The sequence below is a fragment of the Cetorhinus maximus genome, chromosome 18, assembly GCF_964194155.1.
Source record: "Cetorhinus maximus chromosome 18, sCetMax3.hap1.1, whole genome shotgun sequence".
NCBI lineage: Eukaryota > Metazoa > Chordata > Chondrichthyes > Lamniformes > Cetorhinidae > Cetorhinus > Cetorhinus maximus.
The window spans coordinates 74,593,602-74,617,424 of NC_135896.1; the positions used below are offsets into that span (position 1 = coordinate 74,593,602).

Sequence of the window (23,823 nt, forward strand, 5' to 3'; positions counted from 1 at the left end):
GGGAGACTTCTCTCATCTTGTATAGTTTTAGTTAGCAGATCAAAATTACAAATCTAAACAAGTACCATAGAAAACCATAGAAAAGTTACAGCACAGAAGGAGGCCATTCAGCCCATCTTGTCCATGCCAGCCTGAGGACACCCAGGTGCCCTTTCTAATCCCACCTTCCTGCACCCAGCGCATAGCCCTACAGTTTACAGCACTTAAGATGCAGATCCAGGTATTAAAAGAGTTTAGAGTTTCTGCCTCTACCACCAACTTGGGCAGCAAATTCCAGACACCCACTACCCTCTGTGTAAAAAAGTTCTACCTCATGTCCCCCCTACACCTTCTGCCACTTATCTTGAATCTATGTCCCCTGGTTCTAGAATTCTCCACCAAGGGAAACAATTTTATCCTGTCCACTCTATCTAATCCCCTCATAATTTTATACACCTCAATCAAGTCACCTCTGTCTTCTTTGTTCTAAGGAAAATAACCCCAACCTATCCAATCTCTCCTCGTAGCTACACTTTTCTAACCCTGGCAACATTCTTGTAATCCTCCTCTGCACTCTCTCCAGAGCTATTACGTCCTTCCTGTAATGTGGTGACCAGAACTGCACACAATACTCCAGTTGTGGCCTCACCAGTGTTTTATACAATTCCAACATTATATCCTTACTTTTATATTCTATACCTCTGCCAGTGAAGGAGAGCATTCCATATGCCTTCTTTACAACCTTGTCTACTTGAACTGCTGCCTTCAGGGACCTGTGTACTTATACGCCAAGATCTCTCACTTCATCTACCCCTCTTAGTATATTCCCATTTATTGTGTAATCCCTGTAACTGTTTGACCTCCCTAAATGTATGACCTCACACTTCTCTATGTTAAAATCCATCTGCCACTTTACCGCCCACTCCACCAACCCATCTATATCGTTTTGGAGATTATGGCTATCCTCTACACTATCCACTACTCGGCCAATCTTTGTGTCATCTGCAAATTTCCCAATCGTGCCTCCCACGTTCACATCCAAATTGTTAATATATAACACAAACAAAAAGGGTCCCAACACAGAGCCCTGTGGAACACCACTTGAGACAACTTTCCCAAGTGTACCAAAGTTGCCAGATAAGGCATGAAGAAAAGTCATTTTTGGTGGAACAACTATTTTGATCAGGACATGTTGCACTGCCTGACATCAGTCATGTTTTTGTTTAATCTTTCATGGAATATGAACATCACTGGAAAGACCAGCATTTGTTGCCCATCCCTAATTGACCTTGAGAAGGTGTTGGTGAGTTGCCTGCATGAACTGCTGCAGTTCACCTGCAGTGCTTTAGGAATGGAAAATATAAATGGATCTCAGTGTAATTGACTAAACTGGTTTCTGTAGCATCTGAAAATATGGCCGATGTTTTTAATTGTTTAATACTTCTTATTGAAAATTGTAGAATCTTGTCATGCAAAAGGAGACCATTCAACCCATTGTGCCTATGCTTGCTCTTTGAAACAGCTATTTAAGTAGTCAAATTCTCCTACTCTTTCTTCTTAACCTTGCAAATTTTTCCTTTTTAAGTGCTTATCCAATTCCCTTTTGAATGTTACCATTGAATGCTTTCACCACCCTTTCAGACTGTGTGCATTCCAGATCATGATATGGTTATGATGATGAAGGATAATCATCATGGGGATGCTGAGAACTGTAGAAAGCTTTGAGCACTGGCAGAAATTTGGAATTCCTCCAGTCAGAGGAAGGGGCTACCTTGAGGTCAGGTCAAATGTCTGTATTGCAAGGACAACAACAAGGAATTTTAGCTTGCTGTTGCCTGCACAGCACTCAGAATTGCTACATGGTACAAAGTGGCAGAGGAAGTTGCTGTGATTCACTATAACTGCAAACCTGTTTGATCAATTGATGTTATTTAAGACATGTGAAGTTTTAAAAGTGCTTAAATGGAGAGTGACCTGTGGGGTCCCTGAATCCATACAGGGTTTGCACATTCCAGTTCATGTGGTGAAGAAAGGCTTCTGCTCTCTTTCCCCCAGTATACCACCCCCCCCCCAACCCCACCCCCACCACCATCAAAAATATGTGAGCAGATTTTATCTATTTTCCTCTTCCTCAGATAAACACCCCCATGGAGATGAAGCAGAAAAGGTGGAGGATCCATTAAAGACAGGACAATCTACAGAGACTGAGCATGATCACATGCACATTGCTTTACATGCCTATATTGGTGTTTCACTGGTCCTTGGATTTGTTTTTATGCTCCTGGTCGACCAAATAGGCAGTTCTCATATGCATTCCAGTGATGGTAAGAGGCACAAAATCTCAATGACTATTTTTTAAAAAATGCTGAGACCTGGTGAGCTGAAGCCACTGTGTCATTTATCGTGTGTGCGAATGTAAAATATCTTTAATTTAACTGGGCTGTATCGTATGGGTATTTCTACATCTGAACTATTGATGGTTGAGGTTTGCTCAAACAATCTACCTGAGGCCAACTGAGAAAAGATGATTAGCCCAGATAAGGAAGCACTAGTCTTAAAGTGGCTGCTAATTTTTAATCCAAGCTGAACAAGTGAAGCATTCAAGGCTTTGTTCATACTATGATTTATGTTGGTAGGAAGAATGAGGAGAAGCGATATAAACTAGATGATGCAACGTTAAAGGAATGCAAGAACAAAAACCTTGGGGAACATGTACACAAATTTTAAGGTGGCAGGACAAGTTGAGATGATTATTAAAAAGGCAAACAGCACCCTTGGCTTTGTAAATAGAGACAGAGGACAAAAGCAAGGTGCTGCCAGCTTATGTTTGGGAATGTGAAGTTGCTGCTGAAATATTAGGAGTGTATGGAAGGCAACCCATCAAATGTGGTTTTTCTTCAATCCTGTACCTGATGATGCATAACGGCTGTCATGAAGCTAGGCTAAAATTCAGTTTATTTTGTGCAATAATTAGACTGGTAGAATGAAAGTACTGCACCAGATAAACTCTTATTTTAATGCAGACTCTCTTCCTTTCCTCTTCTGTAGTTTGACTACTCCAATGCTGCTATTTTTACCACACCCTTGGAAACAAGTGTTTTGAAGTTAGAGCAACAAGCCATTGTTTTATCCTTATGCCCTGTTTTCCAAGTAAGGTGCCTCTTAAATGAGGGATGATCAATTCTTGCATTGTGGGTTGAGAATGGTGTGATGAGAAGAAACATGTCACAGAGTCATACAGCATAAAAAGCCATTCAGCCCATGATGATGCATGTGCCAGCTCTTTGAAAGAGCTATCCAATTAGTTCCATTCCCCTGTTTTTTTGTCAAAGCTATGCAACTTTTATTTTCCCCTTTAAGTATTCATCTAATTCCTTTTTGAAAGTTAGCATTGAATCTGTTTCCACCATCCTTGAAGACATTACATTCCAGATTATAACAACTCACTGTATAATAAAAATTTCTCCTCATCTTGCCTCTGCTTTTGCTGACTACATTAAATCTGTGACTTCTGGCTATCAAACTTTCTGCCACCAGAAGTTATTTCACTTTATTCACGGTATCAAAATCTTCTCACTAATTTCTCTGTTCTGAGGAGAACAACTCCAGTTCGGTCCATGTAATTGAAGTCATTCATCCTTGGTACTATTCTAGTAAATCTCCTCTTCACCCTCTCCAAAGCCTTGACATCCTTCCTAAATTGTGGTGCCCAGAATTGGACACGCTATTCTACCGAGCTTGACCAATGTTTAATAGCTTCCTTGCCTTTGTCCACTGCCTCTATTTACAAAGCCAAGGGTCCTGTTTGCCTTTTTAATAATCATCTCAACTTGTCCTGCCACCTTAAAATTTGTGTTCATACAGCCCAAGGTCTTTGTTCCTGCATCCCTTTAAAATTGCATCATATAGTTTATATTGCCTCTCCTCATTCTTCCTACCAATATACATCACTTTACACTACTCTGAGAGTTGGATTTCATCTCATGTATGCCCATTTCATCAGTCTGTCTATGTTCTCCTGATATCTGATACTGCCCTCCTATCATTTTATTACATTTGAGTTTCAAATGCATACTTTGAAATATGTACCCAAGTCCAGGTTATTGATATCAAAAAGAGTTGTAGACCCATCTGATTTTGAACAAGTTATTTTCTACATAGGAACAGAAGTAGGACATTCAGCAGATAATTGATCTGCATCTCACCTCCATTTACTTGCCTTTCTATTGTGTGGAAAAAGTGTTTCCTGATTTCGCTCTTTGAACAGTCTCGCTCTAATTTTAAGATTGGTTTGTATTTAATCACAAGAGGAAATAGTTTCTCTGTAGCTACCCTATCGAATTGTTTTATTGTTTTAAATGCCTCGTTTAGGTCACCCCATAATCTTCTAATCTCAAGGAATACAAAGCCAGTTCATGCAAACTAGCTTCATAACTTTTTAAATCCCTGGTATCGTTCTAGTGAATCTGCACACTGCATGCCCTCCAAGACCTGTATCATCTTCCTGAGATTTGATGCCAGAACTGAATGCTGTACTCTAGATGGGTTCTAACCAAGGGTCTGGATAACTGAAACACCACTTCCTCCCCTTCCACACACTGAAACCTCTGTGAAATATTCGCAGCTCTGTAGCAGTGAGCAGTTTTCTTTACAAAATCATAAATAAAAGCTATATCTTGGTGTGTGGATTCTGTCGTATTGAGACATGAAGTATTAATCAGTAGTCCACCCACACTCTGCCCCAGCTTGTGAGATGACTTCAGAATTTTTCCACCAGTTAGGAAGATCCAGAAATCAGAACTGACTTTTTTCCAAATTACCAGAATTTATGATAGCTCCTTTACATGAAAAAATTTAATTCAAAATTGTTCTACAATGAGAAAATAATTTGTTGAAAATGTTGTAAGACAGACTTTTGGTTCGATATGTGTGTATAATGGTGTTTGGGAGTTGGCAACAATGCTGACTGTGTTTTGCTAACTCTTGGATGATTATACAGGATCACATAGAATATACACCGCAAAAACAGGCCATTCGGCCCAACCAGTCCATGCTCATGTTCATGCTCCACTCGAGCCCCCTCCCATCTTTTCTCATCTGAATAAATATATTATCCACCTTAGTTAATAATCTAGACTTGGTCAAGAGGGTAGATACCAGTGGTGTAACAAGGACAGCAGCATGCCTTGGTGTGAGGTGTTGGAACAACTAGAATAATTCAAAGAGACCTATTGTATCTACTGGTAGTCAGATACAAAGAGGCTTGGCCACAAGCATCCGAACAAGTGAAGGGACATGGGGATCAAAGGAATGGCTTGTTTGTAAAGATATTGCACTGAAATGTTGATTGTGCAGTTCAGCTTTTAGGAGTTCTCTGCAGAGTTCACTTTGTTTCTAATATGTCTTTCAGACCCTGAAGCTGCAAGAACAGCAAATACCAAGATCACCACCACGCTTGGACTGGTGGTTCATGCAGCAGGTAATGCTTCTTCATGTTGTGTGACAGCTTTAATAGCACCACTTCAGTGCTGTTCCCACTGTGTCCAAAATACTAGCTAGGGTTCCAATATAAGCAACTGATGGTGCAATCCCAGAACTGCTGGTGCTCTTTCAGTGGTTCGATTCATTGTTCAGAGTGCTGATGTGTGATCCCTTCAAGTAAATGGTAAAGCAAATATAAGCACAGAATATTCCAAACCACATGCAGTCCACTCCCCCTTTTATCAGTCACCTGATCAAAGTGTACTGCTAAAATACAAAGATTTTTCAAAGTTGCTGTAATCGTAGTCTTTTGAGTGAAGGACCCCTATCACTGCTTTGTCATTATTGCTTGATGCTGCAGAGGTTTTGAATCTGATAATTTCTTACATTAACCAGCAGGGGGCCTGCTATCATTTCTTGTGTAACTTCATTTTCATTCAATCTCTTTCTTTCATAACTTATGACTTTGAAGAGTCTTCTTGCAGCAGTTCAGGTCCGATATAGTAGAAGTGCCTGCAAAAGGATTTTGTTGTGTAGCTCCTTGAGCGGTGGGAGGTGGGGTGGATTTTTTCTCTTTGAAGTCTTGTTTCATGGAATAGGAAAGTCACAACTGGCCCCAATCCAACCTCTCGTTCTCTCTTTGTCCCCTCCTCTTGCTCTTCTCAGCCCCTTCAGCTGTGTGCAGTACAATTATTACAGTCAACCTATATTTGTATTCAGTAAATTAAGCAATTCACCAGTCCCTGAGGTAGTTTTTTTGGAGCAAATTCTCATAGTGCTATTGCGGGCCAGTTTTACATTTTGACCTTTTTAGGAGTTAGTTTTAGGAAATGTGTGTTCCTGAACCTACATCCAGGTATATCAGGTTATACGTTTTAGTGCTTAATATGGTAAATATAGAGTTCATGTGACTTTAATCTGGGGAGGATGAAAAAAATCAGTTAGAGTGGTCACTATCTCATAACTTCTGGTGTGAAGTGTGAGAATAGGTGGAGAGTTGGTTGTGAGGTGCCCATGATTGAATATTCTAACAGTTGCTGTTTTAACATGCAGGAAGAATGGCTGCTTTGTGTGAGATACTAGAGATCTACAGAATGGCACCTAGCTTGAGCACTGCCATTCCAGAGGTGCTGAGTCCAGTCATAATACCCTGTTGCTATCACTGCATTCACCTAAATCAGTTCAGAGCAGAGACTGAGCTCAGCACGCTGTCTCAGTTAAATGAATCATAGAATCATACAGCACAGAAGCAGGCTATTTACCCCATTCTGCTGTTGCCAGCTCTTGGAAAGAGCTGTCCAATTAGTCCCATTCCTCTACACATTTTCATAGCCCTGCAAATGTTTTCAAACGTACAGTGAACCACTGGGAATTCTGTTATCGTTGTGAATGATTTTTCAATATTCAAAACTAAACTAAATTCAGATTTAAATGGTTTCATGGATTAACAGAAAATCAGCACCACGGGTAAGTTATTCTTGTTATATGTCGTCAGAAGAATTCCTACATACTTAAACTATGATTAATCTCTCTATGATTAATCAGTGCCACCTACATTTCTACTTGTATGCTGCCTCCAGAAATCCCCTGCTTCTTGAATTTTTAAAATGCTGTGTGCATCTCCCATACATACTCACCTACTGAGAGTTGTATCTTCTGAGCCATTCCCTCTTATGCTTTGTTCACTTCTGCTCCTTTTTTTTTTGGCTATCTCTCAGTGCGAATATTGGGATATGTAACCTCTAGCCGAATCAGACCCAACTGGCTGGGATCAAACCCACAACCTTACTCGTGCATGTAGTGCATGATTTTTAAAACAAAAAAATTCGTGCCGATTTGCTACAGGTCATATTGGCCTTTTGCTGGGAGCCAGGATCTTGGAAAGGATAACCAACTACAAATGATGCCCGTTGGCAGTGTTTTAAGTCATTGTTTCCCCTTCCTGTCTGTCAGCCTAATGTCACAGTTCTGAACTATTCATGACTCTATACAGTAACCCAGTTGACCTCACAGCACAGCCTCTTAATCAAGATTTGTGGTCTAGCAAAATCAGTTTAGCTTTCTAATTGTATAGTCTATTTTTTATTGAGCAAGCGTAAGTAACAGTGACCATTTTCAGTTTCAGTTTTGCCCGTTGTGTAGAGTTATTGGGTTTGAAGCAGAGCATTTTATTTCTGCCAACTCCAGTGTGGTGCCACCACCAAACACACCTTCCCTCCACCGCCCCCTTGTCAGCATTCCGTAGGGACCTTTCCCTCCAGGATACCCTGGTCCACTCCTCTAGCACTCCCAACACCTCATCTCACCTTCCCACAGCACCTTCCCATACAATCGCAGAAGGTGCAACACCTGCCCCTTTACCTCCTCCCACTTCACTGTCCAAGGCCCAAACACTCCTTTCAGGTGATGCAGCACTTCTTCACTTGCACCTCCTTCAATTTGGTCTACTGCATTCACTGCTCCCAATGTGGTCTCCTCTATATTGGAGAGACCAAACGCAGACTGGGTGACCGCTTTGCGGAACACCTTCGGTCTGTCCGCAACATGACCCAGGCCTCTCTGTCGCTTGCCATTTCAACACACCACCCTGCTCTCGTGCCCACATGGCCCCCCCTTGGCCTGCTGCAATGTTCCAGTGATGCCCAACGCAAACTGGAGGAACAGCACCTCATCTTCCGATGAGGCACTTTATAGCCTTCAGGACTTGACATTGAGTTTAACAACCTCAGACCATGAATTCTCACCTCTATTTTCACCTTTTTTTAATCCCTTTTTAAAATTTATTTTTATTCATTTTTTTATCCCATTTTTAATCCCTTTTTATCGCCCCGCCCCCCCCCCCCCCTCCTCCCCCACCACTAGTTCCCCCCCTTACCAGTTCCGGTTCCTCACCCCATTTCCGGTTCCACCCCCCTTTCTAGTCCCACATTTTTCCCCAACCATTGCCCCTTACCCCCCACCCCACCCCCAAAAGGGCCATCTGTTAGTTGTTCCATGTTGTTCTTTCACAGTGGTGACCCTTGTTCTGCTATTCACACATTCTGCTTTCTTACCTTTATGCCACTATCAGCACCTTGCTTAGCCCTTATCACTACCATTAACACTCCCTTTGTCTTTTTGTCCATGACATCTTTGTCAATCTCTCCTTAGCCCCACCTATCGCTGACCTTCTAACCAGTTTTACCTTCTCCACCCCCCTTAAACAGTATAAATTCCATCACATTTCTACTTCTCTTTAGCTCTGAAGAAGTCATACAGACTCAGTGTTAACTCTGTTTCTCTTTCCACAGATGCTGTCAGACCTGCTGAGTTTTTTCCTGCATTTTCTGTTATTATTTCAGATTTCCAGCATCTGCAGTATTTTGCTTTAATCATTTTATTTCTATATTCCCCCCGCATTACTGAGCCTCATCTATTCCTTTCCCTTACAGCGGATGGCATTGCATTGGGTGCAGCAGCTTCCACATCACAAACAAGTGTACAGTTGATTGTATTTGTAGCCATTATGCTGCACAAAGTAAGTATCCAAATCTTGAATTTCTTAATTTTTCTTTAAGGTGTTCCACATTTTAGGGTATAAGATCAACTTTCAGTGATTGTATTTAAATAGGCATTCCCCCTTCAGAAATGGGTACAATTGTATAGTTGATTGGTAAATTAGTGGCCTGGCCTGGGCAGTAGAGTAGTGGCTATGTCTCTGGACATAGAAGAGGCCTAGACTAATAATCTGGAAACATAGTTCCAATCCCATCAAGGTATTTTGTGAATTTGAATTCCATTTTGTTTTAAATAAATCTGGATTGTTGTAAACTTCCATCGGGGAAGGAAACCTGCCATCCTTACCAAGTATGGCCTATATGTAGTCTCATACACGCAGAGATGTGCACACTCACAGTTTGCCTCATTGGCTGTGAAGCAGTTTGAGACATCCCAAGATTGTTGGGGAATCTCGTGATATGAATAACTGTAAACACCATGGGCAGAATTTTGCCGTCGGCGAGCAGGGGGCGTCCCGACATCATCCCGCCCCAATTTTCAGGAAGGTAAAATCAGCTGCGGGCCCGCCGACCTGTCAATGGCCAATTGAGGCCATTGACAGGATCATGTAAACAATTAAAGGACCTGCCAGTCCAACCTTAAGGCTGGCGGGTAGGCCAGGAGCCCTGGCGGGGAATAGAGAAAACATGAAACCTCATCCAGCGGTGGGATGAGGTTTCATGCAGGGTTATAAAAATTTTAGTAAAGTTATTATGTAAATTATTTACATGTCCCAAGTCATGTGACATTGTCACATGAGGGGGACATGCAAGGGATTTTTTTTCTATTTTTAATAGTTTTCAAACTCCAGGTGATCTCCCTGAGGCAGCACTTAGCCTCAGGGAGATGTGCGCTCTTTCATGTGCATGTGCGAAAGAGTGCACTCTCGCTTTTAGGGAATTCTTTCCCCCCCCCCCCCCCCCCCCACCACCCCTCACAGGAAGCGCATAGTGCTTCCCGCCGTACGTCACGCTGGGCGGCCCTTAATTAGCCCGCCCACGTAAAATGGCAGTGTGGCCCGCTTCGCTGGTGAGGATTGGCTCTGCCGGAGATTGGGTCGGGCCCACCCGCCCGACAGGCAGAAAATTCTGCCCCATGTATCTGCTTACTCAATAATTCACCTCAATATATGTATTCCTTTCTTCCTGTTTTTAGGCTCCAGCTGCTTTTGGTTTGGTTTCTTTCCTCATGCATGCAGGGCTTGAGAGGAATCGAATCAGGAAACACCTACTGGTGTTTGCTTTGGCAGCACCGCTACTCTCCATGGTCACTTACCTGGGCCTGAGTAAGGTACATAACATGACTTAATGCTTTTGTTTATCCAGCACATGCCTCATTGAAACACATTGAAGCACTTTGGTAAAAATTTACAACGTCGTTACCATTATGTTAGCAACATATTGCAAGCAATGATGTTCATAGTCCATTGATCCACTTTTTGGTATCATTTGGGAAGGTATTGGTCAGGACACCAGGAACACTCCTTTGCTCCTGTTCTAATAGTGCCATGGGATTTAATATTCACCTGAACAGGCTGGCCTGTGTTTAACAATTTATCTGGATGGGGCCTCTCTGCCTTCCTCCATACTGCATTGAAGATGTTGGTCCAGGTGTCAGATTTTAGTCTGATGCTGGAACACTTGAACCCATGACTTCTGATGTAGAGGTAGGGATGCTGCCAAGTAAGCCAAACCAACATATGTAACTTTTGGCACACTTTCAGGCATTAATTGATTAAAATTATTATTGTTGCATCACTATAAAACTGTCAGAGCAGGTCGTATAATTGAAGGAAGATTTTCCACATCATAGTGTCGTAATGGCACAGGAGGCGGCCATTCTATCCATTGAATCTGTGCTGACTCTCTGTAAAGCAATCCAGTCAATCCTATTCTCCTGCCCTATCCCACAGCCATGCAAGTTTAATCCCTTCAAGTGCCTATCCAGTTTTCTTTTGAAATCATTGATTGTCTCTACTTCCACTACCTTCCTAGGCAGTGAGTTTCAGTTCATTACCACTCGCTCTGCAATAATGTTCTTCCTCACATCATCCCTGCATCTGTTGCTTGGAACCTCAAATCAGTGACCCTGTGTCCTTGTACCATCAGCTAATGGGAACAGTATTTCTTTGCCCACCTGATTAACCCTGTCATAATCTTCTATGCATCTGTCAAATCTCTGCTCAATCTCCTTTGCTCCAAGGAGAACAACCCCAGCTTCTCCAACCTAACCTAGCATCTAAAATCCCTCATCATTGGAACCATTCACTTCCACACCCTCTCACGGACCCTAACTACTTCTTAACATGTGACAACCAGAATGGATGCATTACTCTCATTATGGCCTAACCAAAACTTTATACAAGCTCAGCATAATTCCCTGCTTTTGTACTCAATGCATCTTATTTATGAAGTCCAAGATCCCATATGCTTTGCTAACTGCTCTCTCAAGATGTCCTCCACCTTCAAAGATCTATGCACACGAAGTATGCATTATGAATGATTCAAACATCAAACCATTACAAGAAAAATGGCAACACGTTGTAATTTTTGTGTTTTAATTTTTTGGAATGGTAAATCCTCCTGATCTAACTAGAGAGCACTGACTTTGAGGGATTACTGACATGATGGTGCAAAGGAGCTGAATCAGTATAATCTCAACATTTTCACTAATGCTAGGAGCTTTGGCTGTGCCTGCTAATTCAGTCCCCTGGTAGCATTGAGCTTGGCAAGGCCTTGAAATAATTCCCCTATAATCTGTACTCCAATATAACTCTTCAACCCATTGCTAAAATTCAATTTCAGGGAGGCCTCTGGTATCTCACCCTAATTCCAGTTCTTCATGTGTGAGTATCCAAAGGGCAAGCACAGCCAAAGTAAATCCTGCTCTCACTTAATGGCCATACTTGCACCTTCCAGCAGGGATACCAGAGCAAGCTCCTTATGCACCACTTCAGGAAATTTCGAATCACTTTACATCCAATAGATTACTTTCTGAATTACAGACTAGTGTAGCACAGCCAAACTTGGCAGCCAATTTCCACAAACAGCCATAGAATGACCAGTGACCAATCTGTTGATGGTGATAATTGATGGAGGACTTGTCCAGAACACCGGGAGAACTTCCCTGCTTTGCTCTGAATTATGCCATTTGATCTTTAATGTCCACTTGATCATGTAAGTAGACCCTCAGTTAAACTTTTCATCTGAAAGATAGCACCTCTGACTGTGCAGCACTTCCTCGCTACTGCACTGGACTGCCAGGCTAGATTATGTGCTCAGGTGAAAATTCTAGCAATTGAGCCAGGCTGACTTCATTCTGAGTGGAATTATTAGATAATAATCAGGAAGTAGAAGTCGCACTTTTTTTCCCTAACCCTCAGAGGAACAGGAGGGAAGCTATTTGGCCCCTCAAACCTGTTCTGCCATTCATTTAGATCATGGCTGATCTGTATGTTAACTCCATTTAACCTGCCTTGGTTACATAACCCTTAATATCTTTGGCTAACAATCTCAGTTTTGAAATTTTTAATTTACCCCCAGCCTCGACAGCATTTTAGTGGAAGGAGTTTTAAGATTTGTGTTATTCTTTGTGTGAAGAAGTGCTTCCTGACATTTCCCCCCGCCCACTCCCACCTCGCCCGAACAGCTCAGCTCAAATTTTAAGGTTATGTCCCCTTTCTGTGGACATCTATGCCAGAGGAAATAGTTTCTCTCTAACTACCCTATCAAATCTTTTCACTTCTGAATAAGTCATATTTGACTTGCTCTCTGCGGATGCTCCCATACCTGTTGAATATTTCCAGGACTTTGTTTTTTTTTAACATTCAATCTTTTTTTTTAATTACAGACGCATTTGTAGGAAATTCTCCTTTTTGCTATTTTAAAATACCTAGGCTAAAATCCATGCTCAAGTGGCAGAGAAAGGAATTTCATTCATTACTAGTATTACACAGCACAATTTGAACATGATGGAATAAATGAGCAGGATTTGAATAATCCAGATAATGGTTTGTATCTGGGTTTGATGCTGTGCAGTTGCATGATCTGATAGAAAGTGCTAATATATTCACTGTACAACAGCATTAACCGACACCATTGATCATCAAAACAGTTTACCTGGTCATCTCATTGCTCTTTGTGGGACCTTGCTGTGTGCAAATTGGTTCCTGTATTTTTCTTCATTACAACACCTCAAGACTACTCATTAGCCGTGTAGTTCTTTGAGACATTCTGATGTTGTGAAAGGTGCTATATAAATGCAAGTCTTTATGTTTCTTCAATGTCAGCAGGGATATGCTTTTGTTTCCCACTTCTGAGTGAGGTTGCTAATTTAGTTACATTAAGAAGCAGTTTTATACTTGGAAACTGGATTGAGAATGTCCATCTCCATTCAAATGAGAGAATGGTTTGCTATTTCATCCCATCAATATGGGCTAAATTCGATAAACTAATTTGAAAACCAAAACCTCACCTTGGCTGACCTTATTGCTTGATATGATTTTGAGAATTGAAAAATATCGAACTGTTTATTGCACTCCCGGCAAGTATTTGCTGAATTATTGATGTGTGTTTTCTTCTCTTTCATGTCTTCTGATTGTAGAGCAGTAAAGAAGCACTTTCAGAAGTGAATGCCACTGGAATCGCCATGCTGTTTTCAGCAGGAACTTTCCTATACGTAGCCACTGTGCATGTGCTCCCAGAGGTGGGAGGCACTGGTCACAGTCACAAAGCCGAGTCCGGTGGGAAGGGACTCAGTCGACTCGAGGTGTGCACCCTCATCCTGGGCTGCTTGATTCCATTGGTCCTTTCGGTGGGTCACCAGCATTAACCAGCAGTGGAGCAAAGAGGAGTGTGGATAATAAGGGTCTGCAGCGGTTCCATATCAGCAGAGCGGAATTGCTGCATGTGTTAGGGTTTCCCCTCCTTCAGTTTTACCCTGTGAAATTCCAAATGAAATGGGATTGAAAATATAAATATTAAATTAAATTTGGCCAGGTTGCAAATAGGAAGTCGGAACTAATTCTTACAGTGTAGTCATTTTGAAAACGTAACTAAGTTTTGTCTTTGTGTTGACGACCAAAACCAGACATCTCTTGGTCCAGCCAAATGAGAGAATGTAACTTTAACCAAACAGTGTCCTGGTATAAAGAACGGAATTCAGCTACTTAATTAATTAAGAACTTGGGGTACGTTAGAGATAACCCATGGCATTAATCAAGCCAAGGGAATTAACACTGGGTTGTTAGACAATATGTGAAATATAATTTTTAATGAATTTTATTCATAAGTGTACAGTCTTCACATTCAGCTGCAGTCTTAAAGAGTTGGTTAACCTGAGAGTTTGGTGCCTGCTAGTTCAGTGTCTGTGTGTTCAATTGATTGGATTTTGACTCCTATATTTGGGGAGAGATGCTTTTGTTAAAAGTGCTTTGTTAATGTACATGGGAAAAGGAAATAAAAAGAAGCAGCCTGGATCTTCGATGTAAATGGTTAAACAAATCACACCAGGATTGGGAGAAGAGTAATGGCGGTGGGGGCGGGGGTTATACTGTGTGGTGGGTCAAGGATGGGAGGTGACACTGGAGGGAAGAGAAGTAGGTGACTCACGGGCAGGGGGGGAGGGGGGGGACATGAAACTCGGTGGCGGGTCGAGGAGGTGACATTCTGGTGGGCCAGGAGGGGTAGCACTCATGGGGGGAGGGAGTAACAGTCAGTGGGGGCACGAGCGGGATGGTTCAACAATCAGGAAAGGTTTACATTGATCCATGGTAGTTTTTAAGTGTGAAGAATGAAATGTCATTGATATGACTGTGCTGACTTGTGAATATTGATTGTTCTGAACCATGTCCTATTGCTTCAGTTGTTTTATGTGAACTGAAATCATTCCATGGACGACTGCCTTATTTTCCCTACTCTCTCTGTGCACATTAACAAATGTTGCAGGTTTTTTTGTTTTTAAGATAAATATGTATGAATAAATTTTTAATAAGTGGCTATTTTATTTTTGTACAACTTTTTAATGTCATCTCTTGCATCATGTAAACACCTCCCTTCAAACTGAAACATTCTGCTTGCTGGTTACAGAGCAAATAAAATTGTACATGCGTCATTTATCAATGGGTGGGGTTTATATCACTGATTTCTTTTAGAATCTTACAGTGCAGAAGGAGGCCATTTGGCCCATCATGCCAGTACTAGCTCTTTCAAAAGCAATCTGATTAATCCCACACCCCTGCTTTTTCCTTATAACCCAGCAATTTTCTTCTCTTCAAGTATGTATCCTACTCCCTTTTGAAAGTTACTATTGGATCTGCTTCCATCACTCTTTTGGACAGTGCAATCCAAATCATAACTCACTGTTACAAATTCTCATCTCGCTTTTTTTTTGTCAATTACCTTAAATTGTGCCCTCTGGTTCTGACCCTCCTGCCAATGGAAACTGTTTCTCCTTACTACTCTATCAAGACCCTTCATTATTTTGACTCTATCCATTTTCTGTTTTTTTGAAATTTTATATACCAGTGTCATCATCTACCTCCATATACCTAGGGAGTTAGCCTGGTTATCTAGGTCATTTACAGGAAAGAAGACAATGAGCAATGTCTCTTCACAAGATTTTAATAATGGGACCTCACTCATTTGTGCAATTAAATTTATTTAGAGGGTAGATTTTCCTGTTTATTTACCCTCCACCTCTGAATACTCTGTTCATACTTTACAAAATCCAGTCACAAGAGCTGGCTTCATCTGCAGCTCTCCCTTTAATAGTAGCAGAGTGCCCCTAGGTGCCTTCTGTTCAACTAGGACCCAGCTTCCTTATACAAATGCGCACACATCAACCAATACACCTGCAACCATTAATGATGCTGTTCAAAAAACTGAAAACTCAAATGACCCTGGAGTGCAGAAACAAACATTTACACACAGGTTTTAACTTAAAGCAATAGACATGCATGACATTCCTTCATTTGTTTTGGGAGAGGACACAAAACACAAGTACCTGCAGAAGTAATCTAAATTTTTGTGCATTTTCGGGGATGCAGAATGTTGGGTTATGTTGCCTTGTGTTTTTAAACTAAAAATTATGTATTCTGGGTAATCAGTTTGTTCAAATATAATAAGGCTTCAAAACAAAATGTTGAAAATATCAGCAGGTCAGGTAGTATCTGTGGAGAGAAATAGAGCTAAAGGTTCAGGTTGATGACCCACAATCTCATTTCCAGATTCAATTTCCATCCAACTTCACACACTTTATCCTATCCAACTCCCCATCCTTTCACACACACACACGCACAACCCCATCCAACTCCGCACTTTCTCTCACTGTACCCCATGGAGCTCCCCAACCTTTCACTATGTGAAAAGTGCAAAATAAATGCTAATTGTTGTTAGCACAAGTCTGTCAGATCCCAAAAATGTTAGTTATCAGTGTGAAATACTAACAATTGGCATGCATAGGCTGTCGGGATCAACCTCCAACAATGAGAAGGCATTTCCCCAAATTTCTTCCATAGGTGAACTTACTACTGAATAAGTGAATATCATCAATCCTGATGTCCCAGGTTGAATCATTATCTTATGACCTCATTTGAATGCAGTCTACTTTGTCACTTTGTCTTCCAGCCTATTTGAAATTATACAAACAAATGCAACCTTTGGGACTAGCTTGGTGAATGCTACTGTACTGGATTTTGTTTATGGGTGCACAGACTTATGAAGACCGCAGCAGATAATTGATTTTTTTTACAGTATTCATTTTTTTTTCTCTCTGGTTTCCTTGGTTAAATGCACCAACAAATATAGTGGGATCTGCATTAGCTGATCCAACGCTTCCTGTCAAAGCAGGTAACTCTGGTGAAACCTAATCTCTATATCAGGGCAGAAATCAGCCAGGATCCTTGCTCTTTAACGCCGTTTAGTGAGCCCTGGTCAAAAGTGAAGATCTTCAACGATTGCATTTCATGTAGGAAAACATTTGAAAAGTGCTCCACAGAATCCTAATCAAAATAAAAATGGATGTTGAGTCAAAGACGACGACAATAGAAAGCTTGGGGTTTTTAAGGAGGCCCTTGAAGGAAGAGAGAGGTAAAGTGCTTTTTAGGAGGGTGTTCTATACTGTGGAGTCTAGGTAGCTGCTCAGTAATGGGGCAAAGGGACGGGGTGGGGTGGAGGTTGGCATCAGCAATTAGCTTTGGAAGTGTAATGGATGGAGGGCTAGAGGAAATGATGGAGAAGGGCAGCCCAAGACCAACAAAGGGATTTATCAGGAGGGTGAAAGTGTTAAAATTTGAGGCTTTGGGTGCCTGGGAACTATATAGATCTGTCAAGAGTGGGACTTGACGAGGTTAGGATATGGGCAGCAGGGTTTAGAATAAACTGAAATTTACAGAAAGCGACGGGTGGGATATTGGGTATAGTGGATGGGTTTGATCTGGATTTCAAGGCCTTAGTTAAGTTGGCACTACTCGCTGTCTCAAACCTGAGAGGTATTGGCACTTGTGCGGATTCAGACTCTGGTATGGTTCCACATGCAGGAGAGGACAGAGAAAAGATGGAGAATTATCTCCACAATGGCCTGGTTGTATCCAGAATGCACAGTAAAATTATTCAACAGTTCCAAAGCAAAATTGTAGGAGGATTTGTATTCATCAATCAACATCACTAAAACAGATTAGCTGGTCATTATATTTCTGTTTGTGCAAGCTTGCAGTGCACAAATTGACTGCTACATTTCTTATATTATAACACTACAAAAGTACTACATTGGCTGTGAAGTGCTTTGGGACATCCTGAAGTTGTGATAGGTGCTATAAAAATGTAAGTTGTTTATTTTGCACTTCTGAGTGAGCACGCTGTTGGTGAGCCTAGGTTGCAGTGGGATGTTCCTCAGATAATTTTTAGGGCACAATTTAAAGCAAACTTTTTCAAACCTTTTCATTCATCAACCACTTTGGTGGGGCAAAAGATCCTGCAGACCAATGGTCCAACCCCACCCACTTTTACTTGCCACCACAAAAAGACTCATAAGAATTTTTGGGAAGAATGGAGCTGCCTTTCATCAGATGATGGTATTTCATGAGATACTGATGAGGTGATGTCTGGTTCCAAACTGGAGAGCTTTAGTCTCGTCCGGCTGCACATTTAGTCAGTTCCTCGTCTTTGTTTCAGCCCCGCAAGCTTTGGAAATCCAACCTGAGTTTGATCTCAATCTCAAGGGTTTTAGGGGGCAGGCAGGGAAGTGGAATGAAGACCACAATCTGATTAATGACAATCTTACTGACTGGCAAAGCAGACCCGAGGGGCCGAATGGCTTACTCTTGGTCCTATTTCTTATGTTCACACATTGTAACAGTAATATAAATCTTGCATATAAAGCTATATTATTGTTTGTGCTTACAATGCCTGGTGCTGTGCATGCAGGAGCCAGCCTGGTTGTGTGACATCGCTCAAGCGGTGGAGATGAGGATTCTGGCCTGTTCTTTCATCTGGCCTCTGGCTGTAGCGTTGTGCATCAATGACTTGTATTTGGGCCTACCTGGGGGACATTCAAGACCACCAGTGGCTTGCGGGCACTTTGACTGGTTTGAACTGCTCATTCTAGCCCAGATAGTGAAAACTGTCTCCAGGTTATTGTGTCTTTGGAACATGGTCTATTCAGGCTAAGGTTCGAACAGGATAGGGAGTAGCATGCGACAGCATCTTCGGTTTATACTTTTTTTGTTGCCATAGGGATGGCTGATGTGGGACACGGTCGTCCAATAGAAATTGCTGATTAGCCATAAGTGTTGACCCAGTTTTAGCCGCCCACACAAATTCTAGTAGAAACTGGCACACAATCCGAATACATGCACATTACATGTGTTTATTTACTTAGCAAATATCTCCCATCATTCAGTGACCAAGTAAAGCAGCTTCATTAATCAAAAAATACTCTCACTCTGCTTCTGATCTTACCATTTTATCAATAAATTCACAAAGGTTAAAGTTCAGTACTATACTCTAAGTACCTCTATAATATTGCCTCCGCCTTGGCTCATCTGCTGTTGAAACCGTCATCCATGCCTTCATTACCTCTGGACTTGATTATTCCAACACACTCCTGACCGGTCTCCCACATTCTACCTTCCAAAACCCTGCTGCCCATGTCTTGTCCCATTCCCATATCACCCTTTTGCTTGCTGGCCTACATTGGCTCTCAGTCAAGCAATGCCATGATTTTAAAATTCTCATCCTTGTTTTCAAATCTATCCATGGCCTCACCCCTCCCTATCTCTAGAATTTCCTCAGCCCCACGCCCTTTGAGATATCTGCACTTCTCTAATTCTGGCTTCTTGTGCGTCCCCAATTTGAATCGCTCTGCTGCTGTTGGTTGCCAGGCCTTCAGCTGCCTAGGCTCTAAACACTGGAATATCCTCCCTACAACTCTCCTTGCCTCTACCATGCTTTCCTCCTTTAAGATGTCTCTTAAAACCTACTTTGACCAAGATTTTGTTTACCTGGCCTGATATATCCATATGTGACTTGATGTCAAATTTTTCTTTATTATACGCTTGTAAAGTGGCTCAGGGCATTTTACTACATTAAAGATGCTATAAAAATACAAGTTGTTATTGTTGCAGTTGAATTAGAGCACAGCAATGTTTGGTATGTTTAACCTGTGTTTGAGATCTGGGATTGCAGACCACTCCCAGTGAAAGATAAAACCAGTCCATAAATCCTCAGCAGTGATGCTCTTCACCTTCACGGTCCAAATTCCACAGTACACTAACACAGGGGAGGGTCTTGTGGCGGACTGGGTAGCTTCCCTACCTCTTGAGCCAGAAGCTCTGGGTTCAAGTCTCATCCCAGGACTTCATGGCTAAGGAAGGTGCATTCATAATGTGGCCAAACCTGTATCAACCTGTAAATCCTTCCAACACATGCCAATGGCAGGCGGTTTCCTGGTCATCTATATGATGGAAAGAAAATTGGAGCCTCTACCACCACTACCCATAGCTCTGGACTAAAATATGCATATAAAAGTGCATGTTGCCACAGCAACCCGGATTTCTTGGCTAGGGGTGTGGTGGGGCAGTTGGCTCAGTTGGCTGGATGCCCAGTGTGGATCAGATTGGTGCCAATAGCACAGGGTTTGATCTCTGTTCCGGTCGGGGTGGATTTGGGACCTGCCTCCTTATTCCACTGTGGTGCTGTGGGCCCAACCTTTTTTCAGGCCGAGAACTAAAGAAGCAGCAGTACAGGATTCAGTTCCAAGCCAGTGGATTAAATTGTGTGAGCCGGCTCTCCCATTGCGTCACAACAGCTCCTAGGAGTAAGATATAAATGTTGGCATGTTACAGAGTAACAGATCAGACTGTACTTTGAGGCTGTAATGCATCTTGGGCTAAGAAATGGTTGGAACTTGCCTTTTCTGTTGCTGTTTTGGTGCAATGTCCTCAATCCATGTATATCTAGAAATGTAGCACACTTACAATTTGCGTGTTATATATGTCATTCCTTTTTGGCTTTTGTATTCATTTTCGAAAAATAATTGTGAGGCAATTTTACACCATTTGCACAGCAGCAATGTGGTAACTCTGTTGTTGAAATGGATTAAGTGGAGCCTCATGCCACAGCTTGCAGATTTGAGGCTATTAATTAACTAAAGATTTAAATACCAGTTCTAAGCAAGTCAAGTGTTGAGCACATAAAGCATCATAAGAGCAAGGATTTATCCAACATTTATCCTTCGAATATTCGCCCTACACAAGTGCCAGGCAATGACCATTTCCAACAATAGAGATTCTAACCATCTTCCCCTGACATTCAATAGCATTACCATTGTTAAAACCCCCACCATCAACATCCTAGGGGTTACCATTGATCAGAAACTGAACTGGACCAGCCATATATACAGTACATAACTGTGGTTACAAGAGCAGGTCAGAGACTGAGAATTCTGAGGTGAGTAATTCACCTGACTCCCCAAAGCCTGTCCAGCATCTACAATCAACAAGTCAGGAGTGTGATGGAATACTCTCCACTTGCCTGGATGAGTGTGGCTCCAAAACACTCAAGAAGCTCAACACCATCCAGGACAACCACTTGATTGGTACCCCAACCACCAACATGAATATTCACTCCCTCCACCACCGTCGCAAAGTGGCAGCAGTGTGTAATATATACAAGGTGCACTGCAGCAACTCACCCATGGCTCCTTCAACAGCACCTTCCAAACCTATGACCTTCACCACCTAGAACGACAAGGCAGCAGGCACATGGGAACACCCACCACCTTCAATTTCCCCTTCAAGCCACATGGCATCCTGACTTGGAACCATATTACAGTTCCTTCACATTCGCCAGGTCAAAATCCTGGAACTCCCTAACAGCACTTTGGGTGTATCTGTGGTACACCCGGCGGTCTGCAGCGGTTCAAGAAGGAGGATCGCCACCTCCTTCTCAAGGGCAATTAGGGATGGATGGCGAATTCCAGCCTTGTCAACGATTCTCACATTCTGTGAAAAAATGAAAAAAACAACATTGCTAAAACAGGACTATCAAATTGTTAAAAACCCATCCTGTTCACTAATACCCTTTGGGAAAGGAAACCTGCTGTTTTTACCGGGCCTGCCCTGTAAGTGATCCCAGTCACACACCAGTGTGATTGCTTTTTAACTGCCATCTGAAGTGGCCCAGCAAGGCTTTTAGTCACAAACAAAAACAAACATACCTGGAAAAACTCAGCAGGTCTGACAGCATCTGCGGAGAGGAACACAGTTGACGTTTCGAGTCATATCAAATTGCCTGCAGCGATTCAAGAAAAAACACCACCGCCTTCTCAGGGCTCCCAATGCCTTGCTAACACCGCCAACATCCCAAGTGTTCTAGCAGTATTGGAGGTTGCGTTCTCCTCTGCTTAATGCTTTGGGATGTTCATTTGTTCACCAAATTGCTTTGCTGTCTGGAAGTTTTGCATTTTATTGCTGCTCTTGCCCAGCAGGTGGTGTACTAGTTTGCCACTCTCCCTCATTGGGGCCTGCCTGGCATGTTCCCCACACAAGGCTCTGCTGGCTGGGCCCAAAAACATCAACAAAAGCTAGTGGAGACATCCATTAGTTAACATCCCCTTTCCACTTGAGAGGAACAAGGCTTTAGGCAATCACTGCATGAAGGCTTCAACTCATGCAAGCTCTTCAGGGTTCTGACCTCACCAATAAAGTCACCAACTTAAAAGGTTTGCGTGTTTATTTTCTATCAGATAATTGTTTTAAACATCAAAAGGAATAGAATATCTGCACTGCAGCTCTTAGTCATTCAAAACATGTATTTTTTTCAACAAAGGCACTTTCTTCGTCCCCCAATCTCCCTCTCTCCTCTCCCCGTCTCTCTCCTCTCCCTCTCTACCCCCTCCTCCTCTCTCCAACCTCCATCTCTATACAAAACTTTAAAGGAGACTCAATGAAATAAATTATAACAATTTTAAAGGGGGTTCAGGAACAAAGCAACTGGGGGGAGGTGGCAGTGGGGGGTGAGGGGGTAGGTGTATATACATAAGTCTTTGATAGTGCAGTTGAGAAGGCGGTTTAAAAAAGAGGCAGAATCCTTGGCTTTATTAATAGAATACAAAGAAAAGGAAGCTAAGCTAAATGGTTATAAATCAGTGGTTAGGCCTCAGCTGGAGCATTGTGTCCAGTTCTGGGCACCACAAGAGGGTGGAGAGGAGATTTAGTAGAATGATGCCAGAAATGGGGGTCTTCAGTTACGTGGAGAAACTGTAGAAGCTGGCATTGTTCTCCTTAGAGCAAGGAAGGTTAAGGGGAGATTTAATGGAGGTTCTCAAAATTATGAGGCGTTTTAATAGAACAGATAGGGAGAAACTATTTCCATTAGCTGGGGAGGGTCAATAACCAGAGGACACAGATTTAAGATATTGTAATTGGCAAAAGAAACAGAAGGGAGATAGGGATTTTTTTTTAATGTAGTAAGTTGTTGTATTTGGAATGCAAGCCTGAAAGAGTGGGTGGCAGCAGATCGAATTGTAACAAAGGGCATTGAATTATTACTTGAAAATAAAACTTTATAGAACAGCAAAAATGGGACTAATTGGCTAGTTCTATCAAAAAGTGTCTCAGACACAATGGGATGGGCTGTGCTATAAGATTTTATGATTCTATATTTACATGTATATATACATATTCATGATTTAATACAGCTGCAATATTTATATCACTGTTAAAGTGATCCAGGAGCTGTTCCTTAACCGTTACATGGGGTTTAGGGACAGGAGGAGGCCAGTCCGCCACTCAGTTAGATCATGACTGACCTGTATCTCAATTTCATTAATCTGCCTTTGCTCCATATCCATTGATATCCTTATACAATAAAAATCTATCAATCCCAGTCTTGAAAGCTCTAATTGACCCCCAGCATCCACAGCCTTTTAGGGAATAGAGTTCCAGATTTCCACCACCCTTTGTTTGAAGAAGTGCTTCCGGACATCACTCTTGAACAGCCTAGCTCTGATTTTAAGATTACGCTTGTTCTGGATTCCCCCACCAGAGAAAATAATTTCTTTGTAGAATGCGCCTTTGCAAAGAAGGTCTGGAGAGAGATGCAGTGGTTTTTATCGAGGTTCATCACAAGTAATTCTGTGACACAGGACTCTGTGCTCTACGGGCTGTTCCCAGGGATGCACACCGAGACAAACATCAGCTGCAGCTGGAGGATCATCAACTCGTTGAAAAACGCTCTTTGGTCTGCCTGAAACTTGTTGGTCTTCCAGTGCAAAGAGTTGTCCCCGACCGAGTGTTGCAGACTGGCACATTCCAAGGTCCAGGACTAC

The 23,823-nt window shown here is 42.1% G+C and overlaps 1 protein-coding gene across 1 annotated transcript in view; it reads left to right on the plus strand.

Moving 5' to 3' along the window:
* Positions 1–14,686, plus strand: part of slc39a9 (solute carrier family 39 member 9) — a 47,635-nt gene extending 32,949 nt beyond the window's left edge. The window contains exons 3-7 of the mRNA XM_078562918.1: positions 2,115–2,303; positions 5,390–5,458; positions 8,892–8,977; positions 10,153–10,287; positions 13,600–14,686. Of these exons, the coding sequence (XP_078419044.1) occupies positions 2,115–2,303; positions 5,390–5,458; positions 8,892–8,977; positions 10,153–10,287; positions 13,600–13,827 (707 nt within the window). The 3' untranslated portion in view covers positions 13,828–14,686. The remainder of the gene's footprint in view (positions 1–2,114; positions 2,304–5,389; positions 5,459–8,891; positions 8,978–10,152; positions 10,288–13,599) is intronic.
* Positions 14,687–23,823: the final 9,137 nt, after the last annotated feature.